Here is an 18,274-nt window from a genome sequence, read left to right on the forward strand (position 1 = left end):
AAAATTTATTTGTATCCCACCCCTCTGAGAACAATTGGGAAAGTGTTTGTTGCCCAAGGTCAGTCAGTGGGTTTCCACAACTAAGCAGGGATTCAAATCCAGGTATCCCAAAGTCATAGCCCAACACTTAAGCCACTACATCACACTGGCTCTCAGTTTGGAAAAGGAATTTTTAGCTCATTGCTTTTTCAAGTGACAAGGAATCTGGACAAGGAGAACAGAGATTGTAATTTTGGAGCCTGGCCATAGGACAGGGTTACCTAACCTGGGTTATCTTCAGGGGGATCTGTAAAGTGGGTGCAAATGTTCATGTGTGTGATTCATCCCACTTTCAATTTTCTGTTACGCTGAAATTTGAAGTAAACATTTAGATTTTCCAAGAGTTTAGTTCAATGCAATAAAATAAATTCTATGAAAGTGTGTATGTGAGTGTGTGTCTATTTATGTGTACTTTGGGGGGGGGGGGTCATAGCTTTCATCAGATTCTCAAAGGGGTTTGTGACCTCATGAAAAAGTTAATAACCACTTCCACAGAATAATAAATGTGGAAGGAATAGAAAAGTGTATGCAATGATTTCTTGCTGTTATCATGTGCCTTCAAGTCTTTTCTGATCTATGGTGACCCTAAAGTGAACCCCTCATAGGATTTTCTTGGAATGATTTGCTCAGTGGGGTTTGCCACTGCCTTCCTTTCATTCTGAGAGCGGACTTGCCCAAGGTCACCCAGTAGGTTTCCATGGCTGAACAGAGATTCAAACCCTGGTCTTTCAGAGTCCAAGTCCGACACTCACACCACTACACCACACTGTATCTCCTGCATTCAATAATACTCTGATGAAATAAGAATTAAGATGTTCAGGAAAGGGCATCTGCTTCCCAGGGGCATGGGAAGAGGAACCCCCTTTTTGTTAGTAGTTGTTATTAAGATGGCTGGTTAGAGACAGTTAGGTTTTGCCAAAGAGGGTGCATCTGTTCTTAGTGAAAGCCAGAGTACTCAATTGAATTTCTATTACAACAGAAGCAAGCCACTGACTTATCCAGCTGATCCTGAAGCTCCAACATAAGATAGGATAATCTAAACATAAAGCTTCCACAACAAATTCCGATCTGACCTTTCTTTGAAAACATCCAAGGTATGGGGTTGTATAAGCAGTGCATGTTGCTTATTCCATTGTTGAGGTGCTCTTGGAATTTGGAGAATCTTTCTATATCTTGTAAACAATAAGCCAAATGTTTTTTCGCCTATAAAACTTTTAGCCCATTAACATTTTTGCCAAAAGGCATGGAATCATCTATTTTTTATTTTATTTTATTTAAATTCCACTTTTCTTCGAATATGGGAACCAAGGAGGCTTACAATGTAATTTAACAAACATTACCATTAAAACAAGTATGTGTGTGTTTGTGCCTTCAAACTGTCAAGTTGATATATTGTTTTTAAGGTTTTTAATCTGTATGAAATTTTAATATATTGTATTGTATTGTATTGTATTGTAATATGTTATAATTTTATATGTAAACCGCCTTGATTTGGAGGAAAGGCTGTATATAAATAAGTTTTATTATTTATTTATTAAGTTATGATATTTCTTTGATAAGGAAAACTCAGAGGTGGTTTTGTCAGTTCCTTCCTCTGAAATACAGCCTGCAGCTCCTGCTATTCCTTGGTGGTCTCCCACCCAAGTACTAACCAAGGCTGATCCTGCTCAGATTCCAAGATCAGATGGAATCTATTGTCTTTAGCAAACAAGAAATAACACAAAAGAAACCAATTAAAACATTAGCTTACAACAATTTAAAAAAGCAAATTAAAATGTAGTAATGATGATAAAAAACCCAGCACCCTCTAGTTATAATACTTTGTGCAACAGCCAGTTAGCAATCCATTCCCTGGGAAAATGGAAAGGTCTTTGCCTGCTTGCTATCAGATATAGGAGCAGCCACTAAGAAGGCTACTTCTCATTACCTCACCAAAGATGCCTATGATGGTGGGAGGACTGTGACAAAAACTATTAAAACTTGGGCAGCTTTATATTGGGAGATATGGTCTTTCAGTTAATCTGGACGTAATGCATTTAGGACATTTTAGGTCATATTGAGCACTTCGTATTGGGCCCTAAAATAAACAACTAGCCAATGAAGTTGTTTCAACAGGGGAGTTACATGTTTCCTGTAAAGAGACCAGGTCAGCAGTCTGGCCACAGCGTCTTGGACCAGATGCAGTTTCTGAACAGTTTCCAAAGCCAGCACCATGTAGAGTGCTATCCACTGATTGAGATTTTCATAAAAACTGGGAGGTTGCCAGTATATGCTAATTTGCAAAAGAGAAGGAAGGGGGAGAAGAGCAACAACATCCACACACATTTTCAGTACACCCCCAGGACTGCAGACTTAACCACAATGTCTATAAAAATAAACCACTGAACTCAATGGATCTTATTTCCAAACTGTTTTTAAAATGGAATCAAACTAAATCTAATGTGACTAGACTGCGATCTTTACTTTGATAACCTCCCAGCTGGGTTACTGTAACATACACATTATAGAAATGTACTTGTTATTGCTATTGCTTCATAGGCCCACTCTTAAAGGCCACTTAAAACCGGACAGAGTATTTAGCTGCCAGAATTCTAATTAATACAACCATATTTGTTCATATCAGTATCAATTTGAACAGAAACACACTTGTGTTTGTTGAATTCTTCTGGATATAATTCATGGTGCTGTTATTTCTTGACTTTTAAAGTGACAGTGTATGTGCAGCAGCTAGCAATTCTGATTAAGGAGTGGAGACATCAATGGCTAAAAAAACAAACTAAGGCCTGTTACAGACTGCCAAAATAAAGCTGCTTCGGGTCTCTTTGGAGGTATGCTATTTAAATGATGTATGCATCCTAAGAATCTGGAAACTGCACCAAAAGCTGCACTCCAGTGCTTAGGAATGGAGTGTGGCTTTGGTGCGACCTCCGGACTCTTAGGACCCAGGCATCATTTAAATAGCATATCTCCAGAGAGACCCGAAGCAGCTTTATTTTGGCAGTCTGTAACAGGCCTAAGGCTTTATTGTAAGACCTTCAATAGAGATAGGAAAATTCTATAAGGCTGCTTAACTATGGGCCTGAAGAGACAGACCAAAATAAAGCTGCTTCGGGTAACTTTGGAGGAATGCTGTTTAAATTCTACATGCATCCTAAGAGGCTGGAAGCCATGCCAAAGCCATGGTCCAGTCCTAAGAACTGCAGCGCAACTTTGGCGCAGCTTCTGGCCTCTTAAGATGTGTGTGTCATTTAAACAGCATACCTCCAAATTGACCCGAAGCAGCTTTATTTTGGCCTGTCTGTTCAGACCCTAAGCTAGCTTTGCTTTTAGTAGGGGAGAATAAGAAAGGAGGAGAAAAGATTACTTCACTGACTGCTCCCTTGAAGATAAACTCTTTTTAAAGTACTGATTGTTGTTCCATTTCCAGTGTAAGAGAACTAGATGGCTTGGTGATGCATCTGCACTGTAGAAATAATGCAATTCAACAACACTCTAGCTTCCATGGCCCCATCCTACAGAATCCTGGGATTTGTAGTTTTGGGGGGCACCAGCACTCTTTGAAGAGAAGGTTAAAGACCTTGTAAAACTACAAATCCCAGGAACCCATAGGATGGAGCTACAATACATAAAATGGTGTCAAAATGCATTATTTCTACAGTGTAGATTCATGCTTCAAAGCATAACATCTGAAGGAGTTCTGTTCCTCCTATACCAGCTTGCCTGTGTTTTAAAATTATTCACAGACACTCTTACAAGTGCTTTTCTCAGCAGACGTACAAAAGGAGAGAGTCTTCTCTGTGGCGATACCACCCCTTCCACCCCCCCCCCCCCAAAAAAAAACCCACTGGGCACCAACAGAATAATTTACAAGACGTTTTAGAGGGCAATGTTGTCTCTGCTATTATTATTATTATTATTATTATTATTATTATTATTGCATCTACCTCTTGTTTCTTCAACTCATTACAGATGTTTTATTGTTTTATATTTATTAGTATGATTAATTTTAAATCTATGCATTCCCCCTGAAATCCATTTGGTAAAGAATAATTTAGAAATACTTTTAATAATTAAATATTATAAAAGTAGAGATAACACCTCTTTTCAACAGATGGAGGAAAGCAATTTCCACAAAAACTTTGCAAACCATTTCTAATTAGTGTAACCCCAAATACTTTTTTGTGGCTGTTTTGGGCTATGTGGTCATGTTCTAGAAGAGTTTATTCCTGATGTTTCGCCAGTATTTGTGGCATCTACGGCTGGCAAGAAATGTCAGGAATAAACTCTTCTAGAACATGGCCGCATAGCCCAAAAAACCCCCACAAAAAACTATGGATGCCGGCCATGAAAGCCTTCGTATCCCCAAATACTTTGTAGATCAACTGACTTCAAGAAGTCTACTGGAATCTCAATGCAAAGAATTGTAACAGTGATGTGACTAACTATGGTCCAAAACAGACTGCAGAAATGCTAGAGTATCCTGGGAACTGTAGTTTATTTTGGCACCAGAGCTCTCTGACAGAGAAGACTAAATGTTTAACAAAATGTCAGTTCCCAGAATTCCCTAGCATTGAGCCAGGGTAGTTAAAATGCTTTCACACTGAATTATTTCTGCAGTGTGTTTTGGACCTAAGACAGATTTGTAACCTTCCTGCTAGAAGAAAGCTATCATTGTTTGGGAATGCTGGGTCTGAAATAGCAATAGCCTAATAGGAAAGCAAAGGACTAACTAGCTTTGAACATTCATTGGTCCCTTTGCCCAGTATCCTGCTGTGATGTTTCAAAACTAACAATTTATCTCTTCCATCTGGAAAAATAATTATAGAGATCATCCCCTTTTTGTGAAATATCATTTTGGAAAATTAACTGAGGGTGGGGATGCAGAGGAAATGTTAAAAGCACAGCTGTCCAAGCCAACTAAATCTGAATTACAGGAAGCAGAAATAGCCTATTTCCCTCTTTATTCCTCTATGACAGTTAGGTGTTGAACGATATGAATATGTTGCCAAGCTGATTCACTTTGTGAGCATTTTGTCCACCTGAACTAAAAGCCATCCTCTCATCAGTGAACTTCTCCAGCCTCTTACTACATTATAAAAGTTCCTTTCCAGTAGATTAGTCCGACTACCTCAAATCTTAAATTGTGCAACAGTCTCCCTATTCTCCTTGGGATTACAGCATTCATTTGAATCATTTTACATATTCAAACATCATCATCATCATCATCGATGATAAAAGTATTTCTTGTGCAAATTACAAAATGCTGAAAGAATATGACAAACTAATACAATACAAAAAGAAGCAGCACAGGTAAAACTTTTAAAAAAATCACAAAAATCTGAAAGGAGGTATCTACTAGCAACAATCATCCAGCATCCTGAAAAACACATTTTTGTTGTACACGTTGTAGCATTCATTCTTTGTGGAGGAGGGATTTACATTACATTTTTTTTTAAATTGTATTTTGTCTATTGCACAGCAGAAGACATTTTTGGATGGAATTGCTTGTTCTTATTGCTTATTGTTATTATCAATTGCTTATTAATAAAGGATGCAATTTAACTTCACGAAGTCTACAAATAAACAATGTTCAAAATATAACAGGGTTATTCAGAATACCTCCACGAACTCAATGACAGTGAGAGGAAACAATACTGATTGAGACAAATGTCTCAGCCACACAAACTTCAAATATTGATAAAACAAAGGATGAGAGTCTGTAGGAAAGCCCCAGATATAGCTTGTTGTTACCACCACACATATTCCTAGATAAAGTTGTTAAAAGCAGTCTGCAGAATCTCTGTCTTGACGGTGCACTGGTAGCAGTACTGGAGATTATCCCTGTATGGCACTGTATATAGGACAGCTACTGCCAGTGAAACCAAGAACATTGGACTAGATGAAGCAGTGGTCTAACTCCATGTAAACCAGTTCCCTATAATGACTCAAAGATATCATCCAACTTGTACCTACTACCCTTTCTATATGCTAAATTTATTCTTGTTCTGTTATTGTCATCATTTTCTTTTCCTGCTTGCACCAATGTTTCATTCCAATCAATTTTGTTTGGTAAGTACAAGTACCAGAATCCCACACATACACCCCACCAGAATTTACAGTTGTAATCCCAAACAAATAACTTTCTCAAGCACTGATATAATCAGGGACAAAATTTTAAACAGGCAGGGACTGAGGCAATGCTTCAGGACAGGCAAGTAAAGACTTTGCTGTTTTGACAGGCATTTGATGAGTGACTATGTAATGCCTTGGATCCTGCCAACTGTGATGGTGTGTGCATGTGCATGCATAATGATATAAGTTTTAATGTTTGTAACTGGTGAATTTTAAACAATGAGTTTGTAACTTGTTGAAAGCACTCTGAAGTCTTGAACTGGGATAAAGGCAGGATATAAATCAATATTGTAGGACCAACAATAACAGTAAACCCACCCCACATCAAACCATCATCATTACTTTTCTGAGTTCATTCCAGTTTATAAATTGATTTTTTCCTAAATTGCCATGGAGTAGACATTTCCATACTACATTGACAAACGACAAGCATTGCATCCTGAACACCTGATTTGCAGTCCACTAGAACCCTTCTTAGGCATTTGGAATCTAGAAATGCCAAGCATGCATGGAAATACCAGCCTGCTCCTTTCACCACCCACTAGATATGGAAGATGTCTTTCTGCCTGGAAGGATTTAGTACCATGAAAAATGAGGTTTCCATAACACAACTCTCCGTGGGAATACTCTCCCCTTCATAAAGTCACCTTATGTATGCAGACAACAGCAGACATGACCATGGAAGGAAGCTACTGCATTCATCCTCATAATTCATTCTCCTGCAGTTACTTTTCCCACATTTTGAATGCCTCAATAGCAGATGGAGATGTGCCATGGAAACTGGAGCCAAGAACTCAAGGGGAATACAGTTCTCGCTAAAAGTACCTGAATGTCCCCAAAATAGAAGAAGTTCCTACAGTATCACACAAGAAAAGGTTGGCATCTCTTTGTTCCTTCAGGCATACAGTATGACCTTCTAAACAAGAGAATAACATTCTTGGTGACTTCTAAGCTTCAGCCTTCCTTTGGGAGTACAGCCAAATCCTAATACTATTAGTGGTAGCATTTATTGACTTCCAAAGGATAGTGCTGGGATTGCAAAGACCTTCTGTGCCAACTCTTCCATCAGCACCTTCCAATGCAGCTTTTGAGGACAGGCTACTATATTTTATATGGCGCATATGAGATAACACAAGTGATCATAATGCTGTTACTTCCAGAAAAATAAGCATTATCTGTCAATATTGGATGAAAGAATATAGGAATCTTACTCTAGGCTATATCCTGGTGTCCCACAAACATAAATGTGCTGTTAAACTGAACAGAAACACAACAGCATTATCTTACGATAGTTACAGTGAAGTGCTGAAATCTGGATGGAAAGGTAGGTGAAGTGTGCCTCCCCTATCACTCCATCAGTCCCAAAATTTCTCAGGTAAGTCTTCCTTGTGCCTCTCACTTGGAAGCAGCTCAAAAGTACCACAAATCTCCCCAAACTGATCATCCTAATTTGGGCAACTGTCTCTTGGTGATCTCTGCTGCACCTATGTGATGCTGATCCCCCATAAATATAACCTAAAACATCATTAACTCTTTGCTTACCTAGAGGAGAGAATATACCTCACAGTACAGTAAAACATTCATTTTAGAGCCTCATCATTCTTCCAATTTTTCGCTATAATCATTCTAGCCGCCGTTATCCTATAAAATATTTCTTTCCCATATTTCCTTTCCCACTTTGTTTTTTTATCCATCATTCCTTATAACAAAAGGGTTGGGTCAAATTTTATTTTGATGGACAATATCTCCTCGACTTCTTTATGAATTTTACTCCAAATTTTTTTGACTATATCACAATCCCACCACATGTGTATAAAAGTCCCTACACATTTTTACAGTTCCAACATGTTGTCTTACTATTTTTGTAAATTTTACTCAATTTTTCTGGGGTGAGATACCAGTGATATTGGATCTTATAGTTTTCTTTGACATCAGAGCTCAGAGTATATTTTAGCCTTGTCTTCCAATTTTTTCGCCATTCACTCAAAAGTATAGGTTTGCCTAAATCCTGTGCCCAGTTAATCATAAATTGTTTAATTGTTTCATCTTCCAATTCTAATTGTAGTAAAAGTTTATATGTTTTGGAAATGGTATGATCTGACTCTTTACTTAATCGTTTTTCAAATTGTGACTCCTCCTTTTCTATCTGATACAATTTCATGTCCATTTTAAATCTTTTACTGCAAGATCAGTCACTGACTAAAGTATGACTAGAATAGCTGAAAACCCAGTAGAATTGTTCTAGGTATGCTTCTAAGAGGAAAGGCTTAAGGAGCAATATGCCTAGATCATGATTTCATGGAAGGCAGGCATGAATAAGCATGACTATAGTATCTCACCAGGAACCAGAGTGTGCCCAAGAAGCTGCCAGAGTCAACAAGTAGAGAGTGAATCAAGAGACTAGAAGCACAAGAAACTACAAACTGTGAGCTCAACAAGCGTGTCGAGTCATTTGAACCATTGGCGGGGCCCATCAAATGGGTTTGTACAGAAAAAAACTTTTTGTACATGCAATGACTCATTCCATCAACTAATCATCCTCAATTACAACTGAAATGGCTGTTTCTCCGACTCTTTTGAAAGAGAGCTTCTGTATATGTCTTTCCCTCAGTGAAACTGCTGAAACTGAATAAAGTCTGGCTATTCTTCCTAACCTGAGCAGCAGTCCAGTACAAAACAGGGTGTCATTTTGTACTTTTAGGTAGGCAGGATGGTAGGAAGCAGATGTAAATCTTCACTGTGTCACAGAAACACTTTTCTGATACTTTACTGTTTCTCCTCTTTCAATAGCTACAACAAGGAATAGCTGGAAAGAAACTACACTCAGGCAGTACAGTTTCACTGGTAGAAGAGTGTAAAGTAATATGCCATGGCTTCAGATATTCAACAAATTGAATTTCATTTAGAGGTCTAGGACATTACCTTTTACATTAATTAGACTATTGTGAGATTAAATGAGTTGGCTACATCATGAAACACTCAAAAATGCTTTGGAATAATCATCAAGTACAATGGGCATCCCTTTGCATTACTCTGATAGTCTAGCCCAAATATACGATGATCTATGTTCATAAAGTAACATCTAATGATGCATTATTTCTTAGATGTTAAGTTGTAATATGTTTACTCCTGTATATAACAATAACTCCTTAGAGCTAAAAGTCCTTATTTAACCATTGAAGAAGCACACAGAGTCAACATAGAGGTGAAGCAGATGGCCATTAAAGAGTGGCTTCTAGCCGCTCCAGCCACAAGTGAGCCATGACTGCGGTGATTGCATAGCCAGCTCTTAAAGGAAGCTGCCACCTGCAGTCCCAAGCCATGCAGGTCATTTGGACTGGAGCGTGCCCTTGGGATGGCTTCCAAATGCTTTGGGGACATATATCATCTAAATGCCATTCCCTCAAAGTGGCTGGAAGCTGCTTTATTTGACCCATGCATTTTAGGCCATAGAAAGAGGAGCAGTATCACTGGCAGGCCAAGGCCTGAGGGGAAAAGCTACGGGCTGCCAGTGGGGAGCATGCTAACCCTATCCCCTCCTTCAGTATTTCTATCACACTCCTCTCATGGAGGTTGACTTTCTGAAGAGGAGGCCCCAACCTAAATGTAGTGTGTGGGGGGAGTATTCTTTTTTGCAACATTCAAAATACAGAAGAGGAGGTTCTCATCCTCAGGAAATCATCTACTAAATGCGGAGAGTGCATGAGGCCTAGGGTACAGCTAGCACACTCCCCCTTCCTTGCATACTCTAGAGGAACACAATTAATGTAAGATAAGGATCAGAGTCTCTCCCTTGAATCCCTTATTGGACTGACAGTATTCCAACACTGCACAGTGAAAACAGTATGCCATTTTAACTGTCATTGATTCATCCCGAGGAAATCTTGCAATTTGGGGTTGGTGAGGTATTACAGTCAGCCCTCCATATCCACTGATTTTTTTTATCCATTAATTCAATCATCCACAGAATGAAAATATTCAGTATATATTCAACAAGGAGAAATGTAAGGTACTGCACTTAGGGTGGAAAAAAGAAATGCATAGATATAGGATGGGAGATACCTAGCTGAATGAGACTACATGTGAAAAGGATCTAGGAGTTCAAGTAGACCATAAGTTGACCATGAGTCAACAGTGTGATGCGGCAGCTAAAAAGGCCAATGCAATTTTAGGCTGCATCAATAAAAGCATAGTGTCTAGATTAAGAGAAGTAATAATGCAACTGTATTTTGCTTTGGTCAGGCCCCACTTGGAATATTGTGTCCAGTTCTGGGCATCACAATTCAAAATGGATGTTGAGAAACTGTCCAAAAGAGGGCGACTAAAATGGTGAAGGGTCTGGATACCATGCCCTATGAGGAACGACTTAGGAAGCTGGGGATGTTTAGTCTGGAGAAGAGAAAGTTAAGGGGTGATATGATAGTCTTGTTTAAATATTTGAAGGGGTGTCATACTGAGGAGGGAACAAGCTTGTTTTCTGCTCCTCCAGAAAACAGGACCTGGAATAATGGATGCAAGCTGCAGGAAAAAAGATTCCACCTCAACATCAGGAGGAACTTCCTGACAGTAAGGGCTGTTCAACAGTGGAACACACTCCCTCAGAGAGTGTAGTGGAGTCTCTTTCCTTAGAGGTCTTTAAACAGAGGCTGGATGGCCATCTGTTGGGTATGCTTTGATTGACAGCTCCTGCATTACAGGGCATTGGACTTGATGGCCCTTGGGGTCTCTTCCAACTCTACGATTCTATGATTCTACGTGTGTGTGTGTGTGTTACAAAAAGCAAGCCTCAATTTTGCCATTTCATATAAGGAACACCATTTTACTGGGACATTGTACATGATGGGATTTGAGTGTCCTGGAACCAAACCCCAGCAGATATCAAGGGCCTACTGTATTGCCCACTCTCCTGAACTACTGTAGAGTTCCCTCTACAGTGCATTACAATTCTGAATGAATTATCAAATAACAAATTCTGAGATTCTATTGGATAGAGTCATGGCAGTTACAGTGGTATCAGACTGCTATAATGGTGCAGAGTTGATACAGTACTTTGAAATTCAAGTACATTATAAACCTCTACAAAGTGAATGAAAAATCACAGTGCACATCCACCACTGGCCATACATCATAGCTCAGCAAGTTAAGGCAGACTTGCTCTATAACCATCTAAACATTCCCTTTTCAAACAACATTGCACACATACAAATCAATAGCAGTTTAAATATTTCACCCCCACCTCCAATATCTTCTGTGGCCTGGGACAGCTTTTCATGGGGAACTTATGTGGAGCAATTGGGGAGCAGCAGAAACTTATAACTGTCTTTAAAACCAAACAAAAGACAACTTAAAGACCTACCATTAAATGCCATTGCACTTTGGCTTTGTGGCATTAAAAATGATATTGCTACATTTTTGCTGTCTGTCTAAGTACTACAAAGGAATAACAGGATGGGGAAGGAATTAACAGGAGGGATATTTAAAATATTCACTGTTTACCCCTCTCCCTCTTCATTCAGCACACAATTAGAAGTGTATAGGGCACGCTAAAGTGATTTATCTTCAAGAGAACATAATAAAAGTGCAGAAAAAGAGACTATGAAGGGGAATATAATAAGTTTCTCCCCTCTTCACAATTCTTCGTGCTCTGTTTACTTGATAGACACTGAATTAACCCCAATAGTTTTAAAAGCAGGCTGCTGCTATGGACTACTGTCTTTGGAAAGGAATCAGCATGGAAAAGGGCAAACCCAAGTAATGGTTTCCAACAACATTGGAAGGCATTTTGCCCAGCAAAGATTTCTGTACAGCGTAGTCTTCACACACACACACACACACACACACACACACACAAGCACACGTGTCAAAATGATTAAAGTTGTGTGAAAGAGAAAGACTTTCACTCTGGACCTCACACAAGATACTATGAAGACATAAATCCAAAGACTACATTATATTGGACACAGAAATAACTTTGTCTGGGAATTTTGCATTTCATTCAAGAACATCCGACAGGTGAGGAAGTCAGACTTAAGTTACAGATGGACTTTTCTTTTGCTTTCTCCCTCCAAAAGGAAAAAAAAAAGGAAAAAGGAAAAGCCCAAAGTTGTTGTTGGTTTTTTTACCTGATAAATGTCCCTTATCCCACACCAGGCTCTCAACGCTTGGTGGCATCCCCTCACTCTTTCCGTGTACCACCTCCTCAGCGTTGAGACAGTCACGTTCCAAACAAAGCGACTCCCGCTGAAAAGGAAGTCTTCAACTCCACACATGAACACCGAAGCCATGATGTCCTCTTTCAGAGTGTTAGCCTGGCAAGGCACACACTTTGCCCTGCCTCCAGTCTGTCAGTCCACCTTTTTTAAAAAAGAAAAAAGTCCCAGCAACAACAAACCACAGGCCTGCGTGCATGCACACCCATGCACACACAGAGCACTCCTGCTATAGCAGACTCATTTTATATGGCACAGAAAAGGGGAGAGGTGTTGCTTGCAAGAGGCCAGGGTCAAGCTTGACACAAACTCCTCTTTCACTCTTCTGTTTCCTGGGCAGACTCCCAGACATGCCTTGGCGTTGCTTGAAGTCCGGCCAGCGGCTGCACTGGCTCAGCCTGACTAGAAGCGCACACAGCAGCCTTGTGTCCTTCTTAACAGCTTATATAAATCTCTGTTAAGCTTCAATAGCTACCACTATGGATTCTAATTAAACGTTTAACCCATTTTTGCAGTGTGCACGCCTTTCACGACTACTTCATTTGAATACTCTGGGACTGGGAGAGAGGGAGGGAGGGAAGGGGGAAAGGAGAAAAAAGAGAGACAGCACAAACAATTCCTTCCAAGTAATTCAATACTCGGTTCCTTCCAATACACACACTCAATACTAGGAAAACGTACCAAGTTCAAAGGCACAGAGTATGAACACACCACGTAAACTACCTCTGGCATCTCTTCCTCATTTCTCAAAGAGATAACTCTTGCTAGTCTCACACAGGAGATATTAAGTAAAGGCATAGGAAACAGCATACAACTTTGAAACCCTATGAAAATAAAAGCCATCCTGTCATCTTTTTCTGCTTCTGTTCCTAGAAGACAACCCTCAGATAATATGCCACTGAATGCTTCTTGCCCATCTTGTATTTCGGTTATTATACAACACTTCGGAGATGAATGTTGTCTTACTAGTTAAAAGGGACTGTGGCTTTAATTCTCCACTAAACTAACTGTAATCCTATTAATATAGCATGCACAACATGAGAAAAACAGAAGAGACTCACAAAGCCTGAGCCTTTCACCATGTGGACCACAGTAAATAAACAATGGTGAAATAATAGCCCACAAGAGACTCCCAGGCTTGCCTCAGTTGGTATAAAATTAGCCAAGGCCAGTCCTTCTGAGAATTACATTGTCAGTGCCAGAAAACAGTACCTCTTAGTTTTATAGGCAATTTGCTGGCAGAAGTTGAAACTAAGACAAGCTGTCCACACACACACACATCTTGTGCAAATTGTCATTTTCTATGCCAAATTTTCTTTGGATTGGCAGAGGGATGGAGACACTATAGGGATCCCCTTGGACATACACTATCAATTCTTATGTATAGACTGGAGCTGCTGGCTTGAAAAAATCCTCTGAACAGAGCAACAGAGCAGACAAACTAAGGCTTAACATGAAGATAAAAGAAAGAGCTGTGGAAACTACAATACAGATGATAACAGTAGGTCATAACTAGGGATGCCAGACTGAAAACTGGAAAAAGTTCCTATACCTTTAACTGAATCTGTATTTAGTAAAACAGTAAGCATGGACATATAGCCAATGACTTACTGGTACATTTGAACCTCATTGCTACGGATGATACCTATCTCACTGTCAGTGTACAGTATAATAGGAAGATTTATTAAATTAATAAAATGTCTCTTTAAAAAGACTGCATCACTGGCAAAGGTCAGATTTATGCACATTTGAGATTATCTCTGTTAGAAAATACTGGTGAAACAAAAGCTGGCAGACCAATCTTATAATCTCCCAAAGATGTTTACTTAAATTCAGTGACCATCTAAAACTTCACACTAGAAACGATAAAATGAGAGTGCTTTCCCAATTATATTCTAAAGCCACAAAAACTTTCATGGAATTCATTAATGCATTAAGATTCAGATGACTTTGGCACACAGCATGCAAATAATATCCCCACCAGATGCACAGAATACACTTTCCACCAGAGGTGAGGTCTATATAGAATTGGCCATTTCTTCAGTGCCTGAAGAAAAAGTTCTTGGAGCTAAGGCACCATGGGAAGCACATTGGCTCCTATTTCTAGCACTTTGGCTCCTATATATTAAGCCATCTTCCCACTTTCCAAAGTCACCCTCTCCCCTAGTGCTTAGGCTTTAATGACCACCTCAAAGCCAGGCATTGTAGAAACAAGGTTGGTTCTAAGTAGAGGCAGTGTATGGCAGAGGTTATAAAATAACTACATCAGTGGGGCTTTCTGCTCTGCTAGAACTGAATAAGGATCTTGTCCCACTGTAGTATCTGTAGATACTGAACAAAAACTTTTTTGCACCCTTGGCTTTTAAGAATCTTTGTGATCTTGGAAGATAGAACAGCAATTATTCCAACAATGGAACTCTTCCAATTCCAAAGACCATTTCAACATTTATTGGTTTCAACCATGTTCTTGCTTCCTGAATTTCAGTAAGAATGAAGATGAACATCTGCACTGTGACAACAGGCCTTCTCAGAAAAAGAACTAACTAGGTGGGAGAACACACACATTATGACATCTGTACATAACAGCCAAATCATTTTCCAGCTGAAATATAAATATGTAAGACAAATGAGGGAAGTATAATTTCAATTACTGCTCCCCCTCCCCTTTTACTTCTGGGGCCAACAAAGATCTATTTCAATTTTAAAAGGGAAAACTAAAATTTAATTTCCACACTGATGTTTTCAACTTGAAAGCCAACACAGGCTAATCTTAATACTTGGCAGTCATAAGTACAACTGGCTCAGCTACAGTAACACAGGCAGCATGAGTTCATTGACAACCAGGGGCTCAACGGCATGTGTGACTAGAAATTTAAATGCTTGCACACATGGGAAATCTCCTACATTTATAAAATACCTTTTTGGAATAAAGTGATTAATGTGGTTTATAAAAGTAGAGTCCAATATTGTGGATGCCTCTGGCAACAGAATGATCCTGTCTGTATTTAATGTAGGTTTCCTGAAGTGTGATGCTTATTAATTTAACTACCAGATGCAAGAATGCATGATCCTATACTTGAAAATCAAGTTCAGCTTTGTTAGAATTAAAATACTAGGGGAAACTTTTCCAAAGAACAAAGATTTCTTAAATAACATGAAAAAGTAACTTTTTTTTTAAAGTCAACTCCCAGAGACTCCAAAGCCCTGACCAGTGGCCATATTGGCTGGGAAGTTCTGAAATACAAGTTCAAAAATGCCATACAGTCATCCCTTCCAATTCACAGGGGATCTGTTTCATTGAAATCACCACACCACTCTGCCTCTCACACAAATAACTCTTAAAAATATAATGCAATCACTCTTTGTATGTTTTTGCCTATATGTTAATATACCTATATCTGAAGTCGAAGGCTTTCATGGCCGGCATCCATAGTTTTTTGTGGGTTTTTTGGGCTATGTGGTCATGTTCTAGGAGATTTTCTTCCTGATGTTTCGCCAGCATCCGTGGCTGGCATCTTCAGAGAATGCTTGCCTGGAAAGTGTGTGTGTACACACACACACACACACACACACTGTGTGAGCCTGGGAATGCAGGAGTGATTTGCATGTATATTGTTCTGTTGCTGATAGCAGGCCTCAGGCTGGGAGCCACTGAAATCCACAAACATCTGGATAATTTCAACCGGAAAGAAGAAGTCCCTAAAGTGAACAAAATTTGGCTACCAGTCCTGAAGGATAGCAAAATGAGGACTCAGCAAATGCAAATGGGAAACCATTCAGAGTCAGGGGCTTTCCCAGCAGATAATGATCACCAATTAGCAGACACTAATCCTCTTTTGCATTAGCCTCCCATCCTGAGGCCGGCCATCAGCAACAGAACAATACACATGCAAATCACTCCTACATTCCCAGGCTCACAGTGTGTGTGTGTGTGTGTGTGTGTGTGTGTGTGTGTGTGTGTGTATAAAACTCCTTTCCAGGCAAGCATTCTCTGAAGATGCCAGCCATAGATGCTGGCGAAACATCCGGAAGAAAATCTCCTAGAACATGGCCACATAGCCCGAAAAACTCACAAAAAACTATATCTGTTTCCAGTTTTGTAAGCTCTACTGAATCACAATTCTGAGAAAAAGGCAAGATGCCAATGGAGAAAATAAATAACTAATGATGAATAAAAAGAACCCTTTTTCTGTCCGTCTGATCATGCCCTCTTTGTGCCTACTTACTAGGAAAGTAGGATGGTTCTTAAGGCTACTCCAAGATATTTCGCTGCCTGAGGTGAAGAACAAGACAGTACAGGATGGAAAGAAATGCAGATATCTTGAGACTTTTTATTTTTATTGCCTTGACATTCAGAATTGGGTGGGAAACTGTCAGAAGCTGAAGGAGGGAACATTTCACCCCAGGAGACCTTTTAAAAAAACCTATTTTTGCCCCCAAATGCCCCTAGGTAGTATGGGGTATTTTTTGCCATGTTTTTAGACATTTTAGGCCCAGGAGAGGCCTCCCCCCAACAGGAAGTCCTGGGAAGTCACTTCATGGGCTTGTTCCCGCTAGAGTTTAAAGTGAATTGCTGATTGGGTTATGTGTCCGCCATTCCCACTTGAAACTGGTTCAAATCCTACTGCGCTTGATATCAACTGAAATGAAGCGAGGCAAACACAAAAGAACCGCTCTTTCCTGACATTAGTTTTTGGGCAGTTCTTTTGAAAAGATCCAAATCTGAACTGTGTTCAAAAAGTGAGAACAATGGGTCGGATTCATATTGGGTGTGTGTGTGCCAGCTCTTGCCAGCTTCTCTCAGCCAGCCCCAGTGCTCTAGCGCCATTCTTGCGGGCACTGTCTTGGGTGGCTCGTCTCCTACGGCGTTCCCTTTGGGCTCAGCCAAGGCTGACAGGCAGGGCGGTCCTTCTTCCCTTCCTTCCCTCGGCAAGGAGGGAATTGAGAGCCTTTCCTCCTTGGAGAGAGAGCCAAGGCAATTTGGGAGTCTCACCAGAGTCCTTAGAGTGTGGCTTCACCTTCTCTTCCTTCCTCTGCTTTTCCCAGCTGGGTCATGGAAACCCACTGGGTGCCCCTGGGAATGTCACACTCTCTCAGTTGAAGGGGATGAAGAGGAGGAGAAGGTGGAGGAGGACCCAGCAGTGCTTTTGCCAGCCCCCCCCCCCCAATTGATGCTGCTGAGGATGGTTCGGTGCTGGGCCCTAGAGAAACCTGGATCGGGGCCTGAGAACTCACCTTTGGGGAGCACTCTGGTCGGGCTCTCCGGTTGAGGCAGCTGAGAGTGGGTCAGGACAAGGAGGAGGAGAGGGAGACAGAGCACTGCTGCTGCTGCTGCCATAGACAAAAAGGTGAGGGGTGCACCAGAGAGCAGCCCATCTGTAGGAGGTAAAGGAGGAGCCACAGGGGCCCAAGCCTTCCCACCATGCCACCACCCCTCCTCTATTGTTGTTGTTGTTGTTGTGTACCTTCAAGTCTGCCGTGGGGTTTTCTTGGCAAGGTTTATTCAGAAGGAGTTTGCCTTTTTTTCCCTCCCCCTCCCCCTCTCTCTATGGCAGCCATTTTTCCTCTCCCTCCCCTCATCTCAAGTATGAATGACAAAGGGGAGTAAAATCAGAGTAAACAGACCTGGAGAGATTGGATCACAAAATAACCCAGTTTCTGCACTGGGTTATTTTGTAGTGGGAATGAGCCCCATGAGAGGCTTTAAAGAAGCCTCTCCTGAGCTTAAAATGCCATAGGAGCAATCCAGGGCCATGGCAAAAATGCGCCCATAGCCCCAGACAGTAGTTGGTGGCAATTTTGTTGGGGGAGGAGGAATGGTTTGTTTAAAAAAAAAAAAAAACAGGCATGTAGCCCACAGGCTTCACTTTGCATACCCTGATATAGTAGGAAGC

At 40.4% G+C, this 18,274-nt stretch overlaps 1 protein-coding gene across 3 annotated transcripts in view; it reads right to left on the minus strand.

Moving 5' to 3' along the window:
* Positions 1–18,274, minus strand: part of FRMD4B (FERM domain containing 4B) — a 291,444-nt gene that overhangs the window by 172,157 nt on the left and 101,013 nt on the right. For 2 of the 3 annotated variants that reach the window (XM_042451935.1, XM_042451934.1), the window contains exon 1: positions 12,294–12,541. The exons of the other annotated variant lie outside the window; for it this stretch is intronic. In XM_042451935.1, coding sequence (XP_042307869.1) covers positions 12,294–12,455 — 162 coding nt within the window. In that variant the 5' untranslated portion in view covers positions 12,456–12,541. Of the gene's footprint in view, positions 1–12,293; positions 12,542–18,274 lie in introns of those variants that run through there. 3 annotated transcript variants of the gene reach the window in all.

The sequence above is a fragment of the Sceloporus undulatus genome, chromosome 2 (genome assembly GCF_019175285.1).
Source record: "Sceloporus undulatus isolate JIND9_A2432 ecotype Alabama chromosome 2, SceUnd_v1.1, whole genome shotgun sequence".
Classification (NCBI taxonomy): Eukaryota; Metazoa; Chordata; class Lepidosauria; order Squamata; family Phrynosomatidae; genus Sceloporus; species Sceloporus undulatus.